General features: G+C 49.3%; 1 protein-coding gene across 2 annotated transcripts in view; it reads right to left on the reverse strand.

Annotated features, from left to right (window-relative positions):
* Window positions 1-14,551, reverse strand: part of FBN2 (fibrillin 2) — a 236,114-nt gene that overhangs the window by 59,695 nt on the left and 161,868 nt on the right. For both annotated transcript variants that reach the window (XR_016235341.1, XM_002710087.6), the window contains exons 26-33: window positions 10,264-10,392; window positions 9,421-9,546; window positions 8,372-8,497; window positions 7,829-7,951; window positions 7,554-7,679; window positions 7,165-7,290; window positions 5,102-5,224; window positions 1,727-1,849 (exon numbers count right to left, since the gene is read on the reverse strand). Coding sequence is in view for 1 of the 2 variants with exons in the window: in XM_002710087.6 (XP_002710133.2) it covers window positions 1,727-1,849; window positions 5,102-5,224; window positions 7,165-7,290; window positions 7,554-7,679; window positions 7,829-7,951; window positions 8,372-8,497; window positions 9,421-9,546; window positions 10,264-10,392 (1,002 nt within the window). In the remaining variant the exon portion in view is untranslated. The remainder of the gene's footprint in view (window positions 1-1,726; window positions 1,850-5,101; window positions 5,225-7,164; window positions 7,291-7,553; window positions 7,680-7,828; window positions 7,952-8,371; window positions 8,498-9,420; window positions 9,547-10,263; window positions 10,393-14,551) is intronic.

Genomic DNA, 14,551 nt, shown 5'->3' on the forward strand with positions numbered 1-14,551 from the left:
GTTTGGTCATTTGAAAATATTTTCGTAATGGAATAAACAACTCATTCTCTCATCAGCCCAACTATTTTAAAGCAAATCAAGAATACTATGGAACATTTGTATTTTATATCATCATAATCGTACATATGTACTCTTTTATTAGTTGTGTCAACAGGCAGTACTCATACCCTGAAAGATATTTTATCTAATTCTACCACGCAGGGAAGGGGGAAAGCCAGAGACCAGCTTTTATTGAGGGCTGGGTACATCCTGCACTAGCTCACTGAATTCACTAGCCTGGGAGGCTTCAAAGAGCACAAGGGGGCACGATGAGCTAATACACTGCCTGAGTCAGGGTCTGAGAGCAGATGCCTCCCCAAAGCGAGGCTCCACCCCTGACACCACGAGGCACAGAAACAGTGGGAAAGGCACAACACTCAAGGCTTAAAAGCGAGGCAGCTTGCAAAGTACATAAATGTGTTTTCTAAAGGAGGCACATGAAAATTGTTAACATTTTTGATATCAATAATCAGACAGTCCATCTATTAACTATGGGTTTAAAGCCTACACTGAAAAATTAATAGAAACACCTATCAAAAAAACTGGAAAGCATTAAACTCTATATTCGCAGGACAATCTAGCCTTAAGTAAGGGCATTTCAAAAACACTTGTGGAAGGGTGGGTGTTTGCTGTAGCACTCAAGGCACCTCTCAGGACGGCTGCATCTCCTATAGGATGCACAGGTTCAAGTCCTGGTTCCACTCCTGACTCTAGTTTCCTGTGGGAAGCAGCAGGTGACAACTCAAGTAGCCCCACATGGGAGACCTGGACTGAGCTTCTGTTTCCTGGTTTGGGCCAGGCTCAGCCCTGGCCTACTGCAGCTGTTTGGGGAATCAACCAGCAGATGGCAGACCTCCATCTGTCAGTCCGTCTCCCTGCCTTGGTAATACACGAATAAATAAGTAAATAAATAATCATCTTGAAAGTTTGTGGGGAAAAAAATAATAAAATGTAGGCAAAAAAACCTCAAAACCATGAGAAGCTTTTTCATAATAATGCATTTTCCACAAACTTTTGAAGACTTCACAAATATATGTGCAAAAAGATGTTTTTATACTTAAATAATGCAGACGGAATGAACAGATGCTAAACAGAAACTAACATTTCTGAGCTCTGATCATTTTTCCAATTATTATTATTATGCTAAGAATTATGTTATTATTATTCCATTTAATATCTTCAATACCATGTGTTAAGCTACTAAGAGTCTGCTAAACACATTAATTAGCAGCGATTAAATACATCATAGATGCTACCTTATAAAGCTGAGTAACTTTCTCATGTCATTAACTGATCAAAAAGAAAAAAAAGAAAGGGCATTATTACTATGTTCATTTTAAAACGGGGACAGTAGGGTCAGACAAGTTCCATTATTTACTTAAGGTTACACAGGCAGTAGGTGGCCTAGGCAAGACCGAATCCAGGTGGTCTGACTAGACAAAGCCTTTGACGAATAGGAGGAAATAACAGTTATTAACGTAATATGATAATAGGAAGTGCCATTATTTAAGAACGTTCACCAACATCTTGGGAACCTGTTCAGGTTTTGTGTTCAACGTAAGAGGACGACACAGATTCAACCGTGAGTCACGCATACAAACAGGTGTAGTTACTTCATCCTCCTTCCCGGCGTTTTCAAAGCAAAGCAGAGGAAGCGCCACGTGCCAGTAAGATGGGAGCACACTACCTGAGCAGGTGAAGCCATCGCCGGTGAAGCCTTCTGAGCAGGCGCATCGGTAGGAGCCAGGGGTGTTTACACACTGAGCGTTGATGCTGCACTGGTGGGTGCCGTTGGAGCACTCGTCCAAGTCTGCAACGACAGGAGGGCAGAGCAGTGACGTCCGGCAAAGAACACGCGACCCTCAGTCACCCCGGAGCAGCCTTCCATCTGTCTGCACTTCAACTGCTGAAATGGAATGCGGGTCAGTTTGCCCGCTGGGTCACAGCCCCGATTCTCAAAGAGCTCAACACCATCATTCAAAATGCCCATGCCACACGCGTGGGCCAAACTGATGAATTCGAGCCTTCTGTGAAGCAGCTAACTGACCAAAATGTTAATGCCTGGAAGAAAGCCAGTGCCAGATTTCATTCCGACTTCCACTGAGGGTAGAGTTCTCCGCCAGTTCCTTTCTCACTACAAAAGGGTCAGTTGTGAAGATGCGACTGAATTTCAGAGCAGGGAGGTCAGCATTGAGTTTCTTACTTTATTTTATAGATGAGGGAACGATAATGTGATTCTTGACTGCATGGAGCCCCAGTCTGGTGGACCAGACAGATGTCAGACATGGGGAAAAGTTAAACACAGCCACAGGTGACACGACAAGGCACAACCAGACACTGGAGTGGGCATCGACTGTGGACGGCAGGAAGCAAGAGGGCTCCTTCGAGGAGGTCAATCCTCAGTCAGCTTCAGACCTGACGAGGAGCAGGAGTCAGCCTGCTGAACACAGCGGCCAACAGTACTGCTTGCAGAACAGCACACGGAAAGATACCACAGGCGAAAGGAGCGTGCTGCGGCCAAGGAACAGCCAGGGGGTCAGGGTGGCAAAGCACAGAGCAGGAGACAGGGAAGCGGAGAGGAAGCTACAGAGACAGCGGCCGCCTGTGGGAGGATGCAGGAAGCTGACACCCTCAGTTCCGTGGGCTAAAACGATAATGGGGGAGAGCATCAGACCCGTGGATCAGAATGTTTCTCCTGCGCCTGTGTGGGCAGCAGGCTGCAGGGGAAAGTCAGCAAATGCACGAGGGGTTCCTTCTGTGTGCAACAGAGGGAGAGACTGAGAAGGACTGAGAGAGGAAGAGTGTGTGTGCATGCATGTGTGTGTGTGCATGTGTGTGTGGGGGAGAGGCAGCGCAATGAAGATGGGATGGGTTTGGATGGGCACTGGGCTCTCAGGTGCCCGCACACAGCTGAACTTCCAGCACCGAAGCCAGCTGCTTCATGAGAGCTGGCCAGAGTGAGTGACGGGAAAGCAGCACAGAAAGGAGGCTGAAAGAGGAAAACACAGGACTAGAAAAATCAAATGAGGATGCGGTTGCAAAGTTGGGCGATGAATGCCAGAGAGACGGGCGGACTAGATGGTAACTTGAGAACCTAATGAAGCCAGCCTAGGACATCACAGCAAAGCTGCTGGGCAACCAGGACAGCCGACAGAATGCTCTACAGCCGATGAGTGTAATTCTCGCGTGGACAAGAAGGTTTATGCAAGTTAGTTTCTATCACTGGTAAGCAACTCACAGTTATTCTTGTGGTCCCTGCTGTGGGCCTGTAAGATTTTAATGAGGAATCGTCACAGGGAGGTCACTGCAGCTTGCTTTTCTATTTTAAAATGTCCTGGTACTTCTTACCAGGTGGAAAAGCACTCTAATGTTAAGGACGTAAAACACCGAGCACATTAAGCAGCACTGTGAATGACACCAAAGGTATGATCCAGTCCCCTGCCTTGTGGCCATAAAAGACTTATTACTAGATTCTGGCTCAAGAACTATGAAACCTGGGGAAGCCACCTTCCCACCCTCCTTTCTTCAAAACCTTCAGACCTCTCGGAACCCAGCAACACCTTCAGATCTGCCTGTAAGAAGAATCCCGTTTTCCAGCAAAAGGCTGGTATTGACTACTTTGTACAGACTTACACCACCCACCAAAACTTTTTTCATTTCCTTCAGGTATTTCACTTTTTTTTTTTTTTAAGATTTATTTATTTATTTGACAGGTAGAGTTAGACAGTGAGAGAGACAGGGAGAAAGGTCTTCCTTCTGTTGGTTCACCCCCAAAGTAGCCGCTATGGCAGGCACTGCGCCGATCCGAAGCCAGGAGCCAGGGGCTTCCTCCTGGTTTCCCATGTGGGTGCAGAGGCCCAAGCACTTGGGCCATTCTCCACTGCCCTCCTGGGCCACAGCAGAGAGCTGGACTGGAAGAGGAGCAACCGGGACTAGAACCTGGTGCCCATATGGGATGCCAGCGCCACAGGTGGAGGATTAACCAACTGAGCCATGGCGCCAGCCCCTCCCTTCACTTTTTTTTTTTTTTTTTTTACAGGCAGAGTGGACAGTGAGAGAGAGACACAGAGAGAGAAAGGTCTTCCTTTTGCCGTTGGTTCACCCTCCAATGGCCGCCGCGGCTGGCGCGCTGCGGCTGGCACACCGCACCTATCCAAAGGCAGGAGCCAGGAGCCAGGAGCCAGGTGCTTCTCCTGGTCTCCCATGGGGTGCAGGGCCCAAGCACTTGGGCCATCCTCCACTGCACTCCCGGGCCACAGTAAAGAGCTGGCCTGGAAGAGGGGCAACCGGGAGAGAATCCGGTGCCCTGACCGGGACTAGAACCTGGTGTGCTGGCGTCGCTAGGCGGAGGATTAGCCTATTGAGCCGTGGTGCTGGCCATACTGGGTTTTAAATCTCAGATTATTTACTCTCTGAAAAGAAAGAAAAAAAAATACATATCAACCATGTTTCATCATACAGCTGTCTGGATCACTGGCTGCACACCCAATATTTTTTACTGAACACATTGAAAAGCTGGGCCAAGGCAGATTACTGTAATTTGATCACTTCTATTAAGCCAAAGGAAACCCTTAGGCAGGAATTCTCTTGCTACTAAAGACAGACTTTGATTCACAAGAGAATAGATGACAGTGAAGAGCATGTCCCTATTCAAAGACTTGGGTCCACAACTATATAAAAGCAGTTCCTTTAAGAATTTTCTGCTTGTGGTGAGCATTGCCATTGTGGCACCATTTGCCTGCCCATGTCAGCATCCCGTATCAGAGCGCTGGTTTGAGACCTGGCTGCTCTGTTTCCCATCCAGCTCCCTGCTAATGCTCCTGGAAAAGCAGAGGAAGATGACCCAAATGCTGCCACCAATGCGGGAGACCAGGATGGAATTCCTGGCTCCTGGTTTTGGTCTGGCACAGCCCTGGCCTGTTGCAGCCATTTGGGGAATAAACCAGTGGATGCAAGATCTCTTTCTCTTTCCGTCTTTCCTTCTATTTCTTTCAAATAAGTCAGTCAATGTTAAATGGAAAGAAACTGATGTCAGAGAGGACTCTGACGCTTGCCAACTCACCAATGCATTTGATGCCATTGCCAACCCAGCCTTCTCGGCAGCTGCATTTGAAGCTTCCGGGGATGTTCAGACAAGAGGCATGCATATCGCAGTTGTGGGCACCGATTTCACATTCGTCCACATCTGGCAAACCACAGTTAACACGAAAGACAGAACACAGTTGGTTAATGCTACCTTCACATGTATTTCCAGATAGGTCAGATTTTTAAAGAAAATATAGAACTAACCAGAGAAACCACTGATAATGTTTTATTTTTAATTTTGGGAGACTCCAGCAAGATCTGAAAGTTTACAAAGAAACAAGTACTACCCTACTAGAAACTGACAGCTGCTTCCTGGCAGGAGTGACACAAGGCAGCTATCACTCCTGGTGGGTGCAAAATGTCTCCCCCGCCCAGATCCAGACCAGAATCCAGGTAGAGGACCTCAGATCACAGATGTCAACAGAAACCTTACTTCTAAGAACAGAGTTATTCCTTCTCAGTAGTAAATACTGTGCATAGCTCATGAATGTAAGAACAAGCTTGACTTTTAGAAAATAGTCTATTCTGGAAGGGGAGAGGGAGTGGGAAAGGGGAGGGTTGTGGGTGGGAGGGACGGTATGGGGGGGAAAGCCATTGTAACCCATGAGTCGTACTTTGGAAATTTATATTCATTAAATAAAAGATAAAAAAAATATCACATTACACAATGAAAAAAAAAATAAAAAAAAATAAAAGAAGAGAAAGAAAAAAAAAAAGAAAATAGTCTATTCTAAGAAAACACAATCATGTGTCATTTTAAAAATCAATGTATTGCTTTATAAAATTCTTAAAAACTATCATTTTAAGTTTTTGCTTCTATTTCAGAGTATAGAAAAAAAATTCACTGAAAATGTTATCTGTGAAATGACCAGATGCTTTTGCCCGTGTGTGTGTGAATGTGCATAAATATTATACCTTCACGTCTACACACACAGTCACGTGCTACATGGCAACACTCTGGTTGATGACGAATCCCATATGTGACAGTGGTGCCATAGGATTGTACTCCCCAGTGACACTGTGACTGTTTCAGTTTCTACAAGCTCATTCTATTACACTTGCATACGACAAAATCACTCAATAACACATTTCCCAGAACGCTTCCTTGTCTTTGACACTTGACTATGTAAATAAGTAAATGTGTGTGTGACTATCCATTAACTACATAAATTTGGTTTCCCAAAGCTTCCTAGAATGTAAACAATGGTATGTTTTACTTGGCTCACGCATTACCTATTGTAGCTGCTGCAACCATGCACATACTCACACTTCAGCGTCACATCAGCTCTGCTAGTGCCAAACATGACAAATACACTTTCCTTTGTGACTTTTTTTCTTAGAGGGGTCAGCCTACAGGCCTGGCTGCAGCTGGAACCACCCCCACCTGCCCTGTGCGCAACACCATCCACTGGCCTGAACTGAGCACTGAGGGACACCTGGCACAACACCAGGACTTCGGCCTGCTCTGGCCTCAGTTACATGCAAAGGGCTCAAGCTGTTCAATAGAGAAAAACGAACAAGGAATAGAGGGGTTGGGGTGAGCAAATAAAGAGGGCAGGAAAATAATAGGAAATCTAGGTAGAGAGATGAGAAGCCAAAAGCAAATGGAGAAAAGAGAAAGAGGGAGGGAATTATGGGGGAAAGGAAGGGAAAGGTCAAGGGCAACTGCCCATCGTTGGGAAAAGCCGCAAACTTCAGCAAGAGCCGGCTCCCTCCTGGGCCTTCCCCACCCCTGCTCTCTGTGTGGGGTTCCCTTTGGGCAGCAGCTGCAGTACGATAGTGAGATACCAGGGAAACAGGAGAACCCTGGTACCAGATGCCTCACTCACTCACCCCCTCTGCCAGCCCAAGGCTGGCTCTCTAGGGCGTGGCTGATTGTGCATCTACAGAAGAGGTGTCCAGTGCATTTTGCACACTCCCTTAGCTACCCAGTGCCTGCGCAGGCACAGCCTGGGTGTGGGCAGCTGGTCTGAGACGGTACAGAAGGTTGGCCTGCAATCTATGGAGCTGCAATCTGGAGAACCCAGGGCTGACACCTACCTGTACAGCCGGTGGAGCCCTTCTTCACCGAGTAACCCAGCTGGCAGTGGCAAATGAAGGACCCCTTGGTGTTCTCACATTCCCCAAACATGCAGATGTTTGAGTTCAAGTCACACTCGTTCACATCTAGAAAATGCACATTCGATATTTTGGTTACTACTTTTTGTACCAAAGCTCACTGAAAAGATGTCTGTTAACAGCATAAAGCTGAATACACAGATAAAATCTGAAATACAATACGCTTCTAAGACATAGCATAGCAGATAAATTTACTATTTAAGGATTTTTTTTATAATAATTCTTCAGACTTCATGTTTCTAGAACAGAGGCTTGCATTTCTCTGTGCATCTGTGTGGGAGTAAACACTGTTCCTTGCTCATGGTACACACCGATACACGTCTTCATATCCATGGAAGCCATGAAGCCGTCATAGCAGAGGCAGCGATACTCTCCGGGGATGTTGGTGCACTGACCCCCGTCACAGATATCAGCGTTGTTGTCACACTCGTCGATATCTGAGGACACAAAGTTGACACCGGATGAAAACAAGCACGCCTCTCGGCAACCTCCAGTACGTCTCCCTGTGCATGTTCACCGCACAGCACGCGGAACCTTATTTCTGGGGCACTGCAGACCTGGCGTCTGAGGTGTGTGCTGTCTGTACCTGCACAGGACCTCCCATCCGGCATCAGGGCATAGCCTTCGCTACAGCTGCATTCGTAGCTTCCTTCCGAGTTGGTGCACCGCGTGTCACAGCCTCCATTCATTATCATGCACTCGTCGATATCTGGGAAAACAGCATTGCAGCCACGTGACCTATGGCGGTTACTTCCCTAACACAGGCAGAAGACAGCCTTCCTTCTTTTTAAACAGACGATGCTTCAGTGGCTTTGTGTGGTCTCCTGACTGTGTTGATTTAGCACTGTACCATGGCTCTCTGTCCTCTGAGGCATCATCCCATCTGAATTTCCTCCAGTAACTCCACAGAAAACAGCTTGCCAAGTACAGTGGGGTTCAGGTATATACTGCTGTAGGACCACTGTGGCCTATATGAAACCAGCAAACCATGGCATCCAAGAGACCTCCCCAACCCTGGGGTTCATTTTTGGGACAAAAGGCTCTCATAGGCTTCCTTATCTACTCAGTGCCAAGTTTCCCTAGATAAGTTGAAAAAGAGGAGTCTCAGGCCTGCTGGGTCTCCGCTCACCTGTGCAGCCTTGGCGATCCGGTGTGGCCTGGTATCCAGGATTGCAAGAGCACTGATAGGTTCCAATCATGTTCACACACTTTCCATTTCTGCAGAGATTGTCACTCAGCGAGCACTCGTTAATATCTAGAGGAAATACACAGAATCACAGTCTTAGGCAACAGCCAAATCACTGACCCCATCAAGAATGTGGCTGACTGAAAGACTGGGATGGTCTCCTGGGCTATCTATCTATCGACAATAGCGCTGCTGAGGGAAACGTCCTACAGTGACAGAAGAAGGACCGTCTCACGTGTAGCTGCAGCTGCCCGCAAGCATTTGAACTGTGTGTGGTGTGACTAAGATAATCCATTTAAATCAAATTTACATAGCCATATATAGCTAGAGCCAACACGTTAGAGCACAGAGATTCAGCATATGCCAGAAAACAGCTTACGACTACGTAACGCATGCATCTACACTGGCAAGCTCACCTGGGCTTCACCAGGTGGTCAACTGTTGCCTACATAACTTGAGCAAAGACAGCCAACTCCACCAAACAGAGACAGGACAACAGGCCCTCATGTGCTTATTTATTTTAATTTGCGTTACTGAAAACTATAAACCAATGGGTGCTATGTGCTCTCTCCATAGGAATGACGATTAGGTAAACCAACGTATGTGTTGACAAGGCAGATGTCATCTCACTAGTTTGTGTTTTCACCGTGTGTGTGTGTGTGTCTCTGTGCCTGGACAGGTGTCATGCACAGTTTAAATTGCCTATTCAACAATAAACCGGCCTTCCTGTGTTGAGAAGTACCTAAAAACACCCAAAAGTAAGCTAATACTAACAATGCAGTCCCAAAAGAACAGCAATACAACAGCAGTGTGACACACATCCTCGTACAGTTACTCGTCAGACACGATACAAGACAGAGATAAGGGCAGCATCATCAGAGCCGGAAATCCATCCCACATTCTCTGAATTTCCAACACATGTGATAAGCGGGATTTCACGTGCCCGCCAAGTTTGCCAGCACGGATCTCTGATCTGTATCAGACAAACTCACCCACACAGTCCTCCCGTGATGGTGACAGCTCGTGTCCCAGGGGGCAGTCACACTGGAAGCTGCCCTCAGTGTTCACGCAGGTGCCACCCCTACAAAGGAGAGGGTTACGTTCACATTCGTCAATGTCTGAAAGGTAAAAACGTGAGATCCATTATTCACGCAAACAGCATGGGACAAAGAACATTTCCCGAGGCAAGTGCGTGACTCAAGGCAAGAGCTACACTGACTAGGCGTGGGTCACGGGCGCCTCACGTTTTCTACAACCAGCAGCACACCCGGGGGGATCCTGCGTTAGGAGGAAGTTACTGAGAAATCTGCCCACATGAAATGAACGAGCTCACGAGAGCCTGGACTGGAGGCTGAGTCACCCTGCGGCTGTCAGTGCTCCGGTGCCTGCGTCTCAAATCAAAGGGAAAGACAACCTGAAACTCCTAACCTACTATGTTCCATGAGCCAGGTCCCAACACCCCTGAAAATCAAGCAGAGGGCTAAGAGGTTGGGGGTATCTACCGGGTTTGCAGTAACACGGAGCTCAGGAAAACAACCTGGGTTAGCCTGGCTGAACACAATCTCCGGGGTCACCACACAATGCCACCATCCCTTGTACATGAACTCCCTCTGGGTAACAGCCTGGGTGCAGATTTCAGATTCTATCAGTAGGCATAATTCAGTCCCAGGAGCTCTCTGTCCCTAAGGCACCAAGGGGTGGGGGTTCCCCAAGGACTCAGCTTCTGTCTGCAGCTGGTCTCCTCTTTCTCCTCGCCATGGCCCTGTGTGGAGACTGGAGCGCAGGGGTGTGCGTCAGGCTGCCGGAGGCTGGCGGGCAGGAACGGCCCCGCTTACCCATGCAGTTCTTCATCATCATGAACCCGCTTTCGTAGCCGTGGAAGCACTCGCACTCAAAGCTGCCCGGCGTGTTGACGCAGACTCCACTGCCACATAGGTCGGGGGAGATCCTGCACTCGTCGATGTCTGATGCCCGTCGGTTAAGAGAAAGAAAAAAGGCACTGAGAGGAGAAGGCACCCAAGGCCAGGGAGGGGACCGGGCCCTCCACGGGCAGGTGATGCATGCCTGAAACGCCAGCAGAAACCAGAGACTAGCAGCGGGGACGAGGCCTCAGGCACATTCCTTGCCCCAACTGCCAAAACTGCCACAGCCAACTGGCAAGCGGTGCCTGTAAGAGTTCTGGAATTCTGGACTCTGTGGCTTAGAAACGGTAATGGAAGGACAAAGCAAGCAACTGTGGCAGACGAGGCAGGCACCCAGGCTGCGTGCGACTCGAAGGCCCTGCTGGCTCTGCCGTGCCACTCTGGGGCACCGTGTGGAGACCGGGGGCTGCCCCTGGCAGACCACACAAAGCCGCCTCCGAGGAAGACGGTGGACTCACATGTGCCTGAGAGTGCATGGCTGGGGCCAGGCCATGGGACACCACCCAGTCTGAGTTTCTGTGCCAATCTGCTGTGAAAGGCCCACTGACCTAATTTTTTTAAAAATCAAGAAACTTCATTCATCTGTCGCTTTGTCTATACTACAGCAAAGAAAAGTATCCTACAGAAGCATCTCTATTCCACCAAACAGGATTCTCTGTGAAATACCCCACGTCTGTAACTAAGATTCCTGGCCAGGGTTGTGGTACAGCAAGTTGAACCACCATGTGTGATGCCGGCATCCCATATGAACACGGAATGGAGTCCCTGCTGTTCCATGTCCAATCCAACTTCCTGCTAATGTGCCTGGGAAGACAGTGGAAAATGCCCGAAGTGTCTGGGCCCCTGTAACCCATGTGGGAGAACTGGATGGAATTCCAGGCTCCTGGCTTTAGCCTGGCCCTGCCCTGGCCATTTGGGGTAGTGAATCAGCCAATGGCAGATCTCCCTCTTTCTCTGTAACTCTGCCTTTCAAGTATAAAAAAAACAAACAAAAAACATTTCTATAAAAAGATGTTTCAATAGAGAAATCATGCTTATGTAAAATGTTTATGAAAATATTACCTATTAGACAAAATTTGTTATAGTGGGGAAAATACTTCTATCATCAGCTATTTAATTGTGAGGTTTGTCTATCACAGTATTTAGTCAGTAGATGATCTGTGGTGGTGCTCTTGGGGGACCCATTCCCTGCTTCCTTCCCACTTCCATTCCTAAAATACTTCCCTAATCACAGGCGATAATGTATTTTTAAAAAGTAAGTACGTCCTTTAAAACAAAAAAACCTCATCAACTACAGCAGCTGGTAACACGCACATGAATTCTCTTCTTATTCACCAGCACCTAGGAGGAGGCGGGAGGAGTCACACGAGGAACTAGGAGAGCAGAGACAACTTCCAGTTGCTGGGAGGTGTTATGCGCAGAGTAAGGGCTCCAGGCCCACCCAGATGCTTGGACGCAGTTTCTGGTCCACTGCTTGCAGGGTCTGTAGGAAATCACGTCCCTTCTCCATAAAGGAACTCATATCATAGAATTACAACAAACAGTCCTTGCTCAGCACAGAGAGTGGGTGCTGTGGCACACCAGGTGCCACCTGCAACACTGGCATCACATATGGGCACAGGTTCAAGACCTGACAGCTCCACTTCTGATACAGCTTCCTGCTAATGCACCTGGGAAAGCAGTGAAAGACGGCCCAAGAACGTGGACTTCAGCACACATGTGGGACACCTGGAGGGAGTTCTAGGCTCCTGGCTTCCATCTGGCTCAGTCCTGGCTATTGCTGCCATTTGGGGAATGAACTAGCAAGTAGAAAAACTCCCACCCTCCCCTCCCCCACCCGGTCTGTAACTCTGCCTTTCAAATAAATATATCAATCTTATTTTCTTCACAAAAAGAAGCGGTATTTTGGAGGAGGTAGCTTTTGACTTGGTCCTAGAAGGATGGATAGAAATTCTAGCTCAAAACGGGCAGGTGTTCTGGTGTTGCAGGGAAAAGCCCCCACCTCCACTGCAACCATCCCATATGGGTGCAGGTTTGTGTCCCGGCTGCTCCAATTCCAATCCAGCTCCCTGCTAATGGCCAGAGGAAAGCAGCAGAAGATGGCCCAAGTGCTTGAGCCCCTGCTACCCATGCAGGAGACACACAGAAAGTTATGGCTCCTGGCTGGTGTCGTTTTGACCCAACGCTGGCCACTGCAACCATCTGGGGAGTCAATCAGCAGATGAAAGATTTCTCCCCATCTGCTCTCTCTCTCTCTAATTCAGGCTTTCAGATAAATAAATGAATCTTAAAAAGAAGAGACATTCTAGCTCAACAGATGTAGAACAGAGAAGCCAGACACAAATGCATAAGCTGTAGAAAGGCAACACATCTCCAAGACCATCAGCTGCTGATCACAGTGCGGAGCTGATGCGAGCGTAAGGACAGCTGGATGGGCAGGCTCACGGAGGCGGCCTCCTACACGCTATGAGGAAGGCAGCCAGCAGTGCCCAGGGAAGATCACCTCCTGTCTCCAAACAAGGCAGGGCTGCCCACAAGTCTCTCTTGCACAGTAACAGAAAAAGTGTCAGAGAGATTAAGCGACTGTCACTGCCACTCCCAAGATGAGACGGGGCCGGGCGGGGGGGGGGGGGGGGGTCGCGCTCTGCGGCCTCTGTCCAGGCCCAGGCCGGCCTGCGACAGTGCAAGTGGTTTCGTGGGAAGCTCCACCATCGCAGCCCTGCCTGGGGATGATAACGCCGATGGCTGTGGAAACGGAGAATCTGACCGAGAACCCTCACCGGCTGGAAGACCTTGGAGGAGCCCGCAGCGCAGCAGCTGCTGAGATTGGGGGCCCAGGTCCACGCCCACTGGGCTGTTGGGAGTGCTGCTACAGAAAGCCCTCGATGTCCCTTAACTTTGGCTGATGCTTCAGCTGAGAGAACCTCCTTCCCACAGCCACATCCTCCATGGGCAGGTGTCCAAGGTTGGTCATGTGGGGACGTACCTGCCAGCCCCTTTGCTGTCCTCACGATGGCTCTGATGGGCCAAAGTGCACGGTGGCCTGGGATGAGCACTTTGGTGCCACTGCACTTCAGCCTAGCCTCTGCTGGCCACACCTGCTTCCCCCCCTTCTCTTCCTCATTGCTGATCTCAAGAGTAATTTCTTTTTCCTGAGGCGCTTATCCCACATCTGCCTTAAGAAGAAATAGCCTAAGTACTCAAAAAAGCCACTGTGCTGGAGGATTCTGCACAACGTTCCCACTTGCCCACCAGGAATGAGACATGTCAAAGTTAAGATGGAGCCATCAGCAGTGAGGGCGACGATGCTATGAGGACACACAGGGTAACCCGTAGTGGGAGGAAGTGCAGGGCCGAGCTGGGGCAGAAGGAGCCTTGGAGCAAAGGGAAACCGTCCAGACAGAAGTGAGAAGCCCAGGAGAGGAACTCAGGCTGAGTGGAAGGTGAGCATATAGTACTCAGCTGGGATGGCAGGTGAACTTGGAGAGGCTGAATGTGGGACAGCCAGGACTGGCCAACACCCAGGGGAGGGGGCGGCAGGAAGGAGCTGGGAAGGCTAGGGAGGGGCACAGAAAGGCCATGGGACAGGGAAGGGCCACAGACACTGAGAGAGAGGAAGACCTGAAGGAGGGTCCGGCCAGCACAGGTCAAGGAGTGCAGGCACCACAGGGATTGTTTATATTGACTCAACAAAGGTGTTTTTCAAGAGTATGCAGATGTGCCTAACAGGAAATCAAAATCGTGGTTAGGAGAGAAGGCTGAGAAGTCATAAAGTGGGAAAACAGGACTGTGGTTGAAGGGAATAAAGGGTGGAGGAAGCCCTGTGAGCCTGCTCACAGCGGAGGTAAAGGGTCCAGTGATGAGAGGGGTGTGACCCTGCTGAGCCAGAACCTGCAGCTGCAGCAGGGCAGAGAGCCAGAGCAGGGGAGCAACCGCAGAAGCAGGGAGCGCATCACCTCTGCAGCTGGAGGAGGGGAGCTGGGAGCCAAAGGGAGCCATTCCGATGGCTGTGCACTGTGCGTGAAGGGCGCTGGCTACCAGCAAAGAGGAAGGAAACAGGCAGGGACCTGCGGGCTAGGACAAGAGGTCAGCAAGCCGGAGGCAGGGGAACGCAGGAAGGGCGCAGGGCTGGATAAGTGGGCCTAAGGAGCGGGGAGCCTGGGCGGCAGTGCGGGATTCTGGGTCGTCGGGTGGGTAAGTG

Source organism: Oryctolagus cuniculus, chromosome 6 (assembly GCF_051225735.1).
Source record: "Oryctolagus cuniculus isolate XC-2025 breed Fujian yellow rabbit chromosome 6, ASM5122573v1, whole genome shotgun sequence".
In the NCBI taxonomy this organism is placed as follows: Eukaryota; Metazoa; Chordata; class Mammalia; order Lagomorpha; family Leporidae; genus Oryctolagus; species Oryctolagus cuniculus.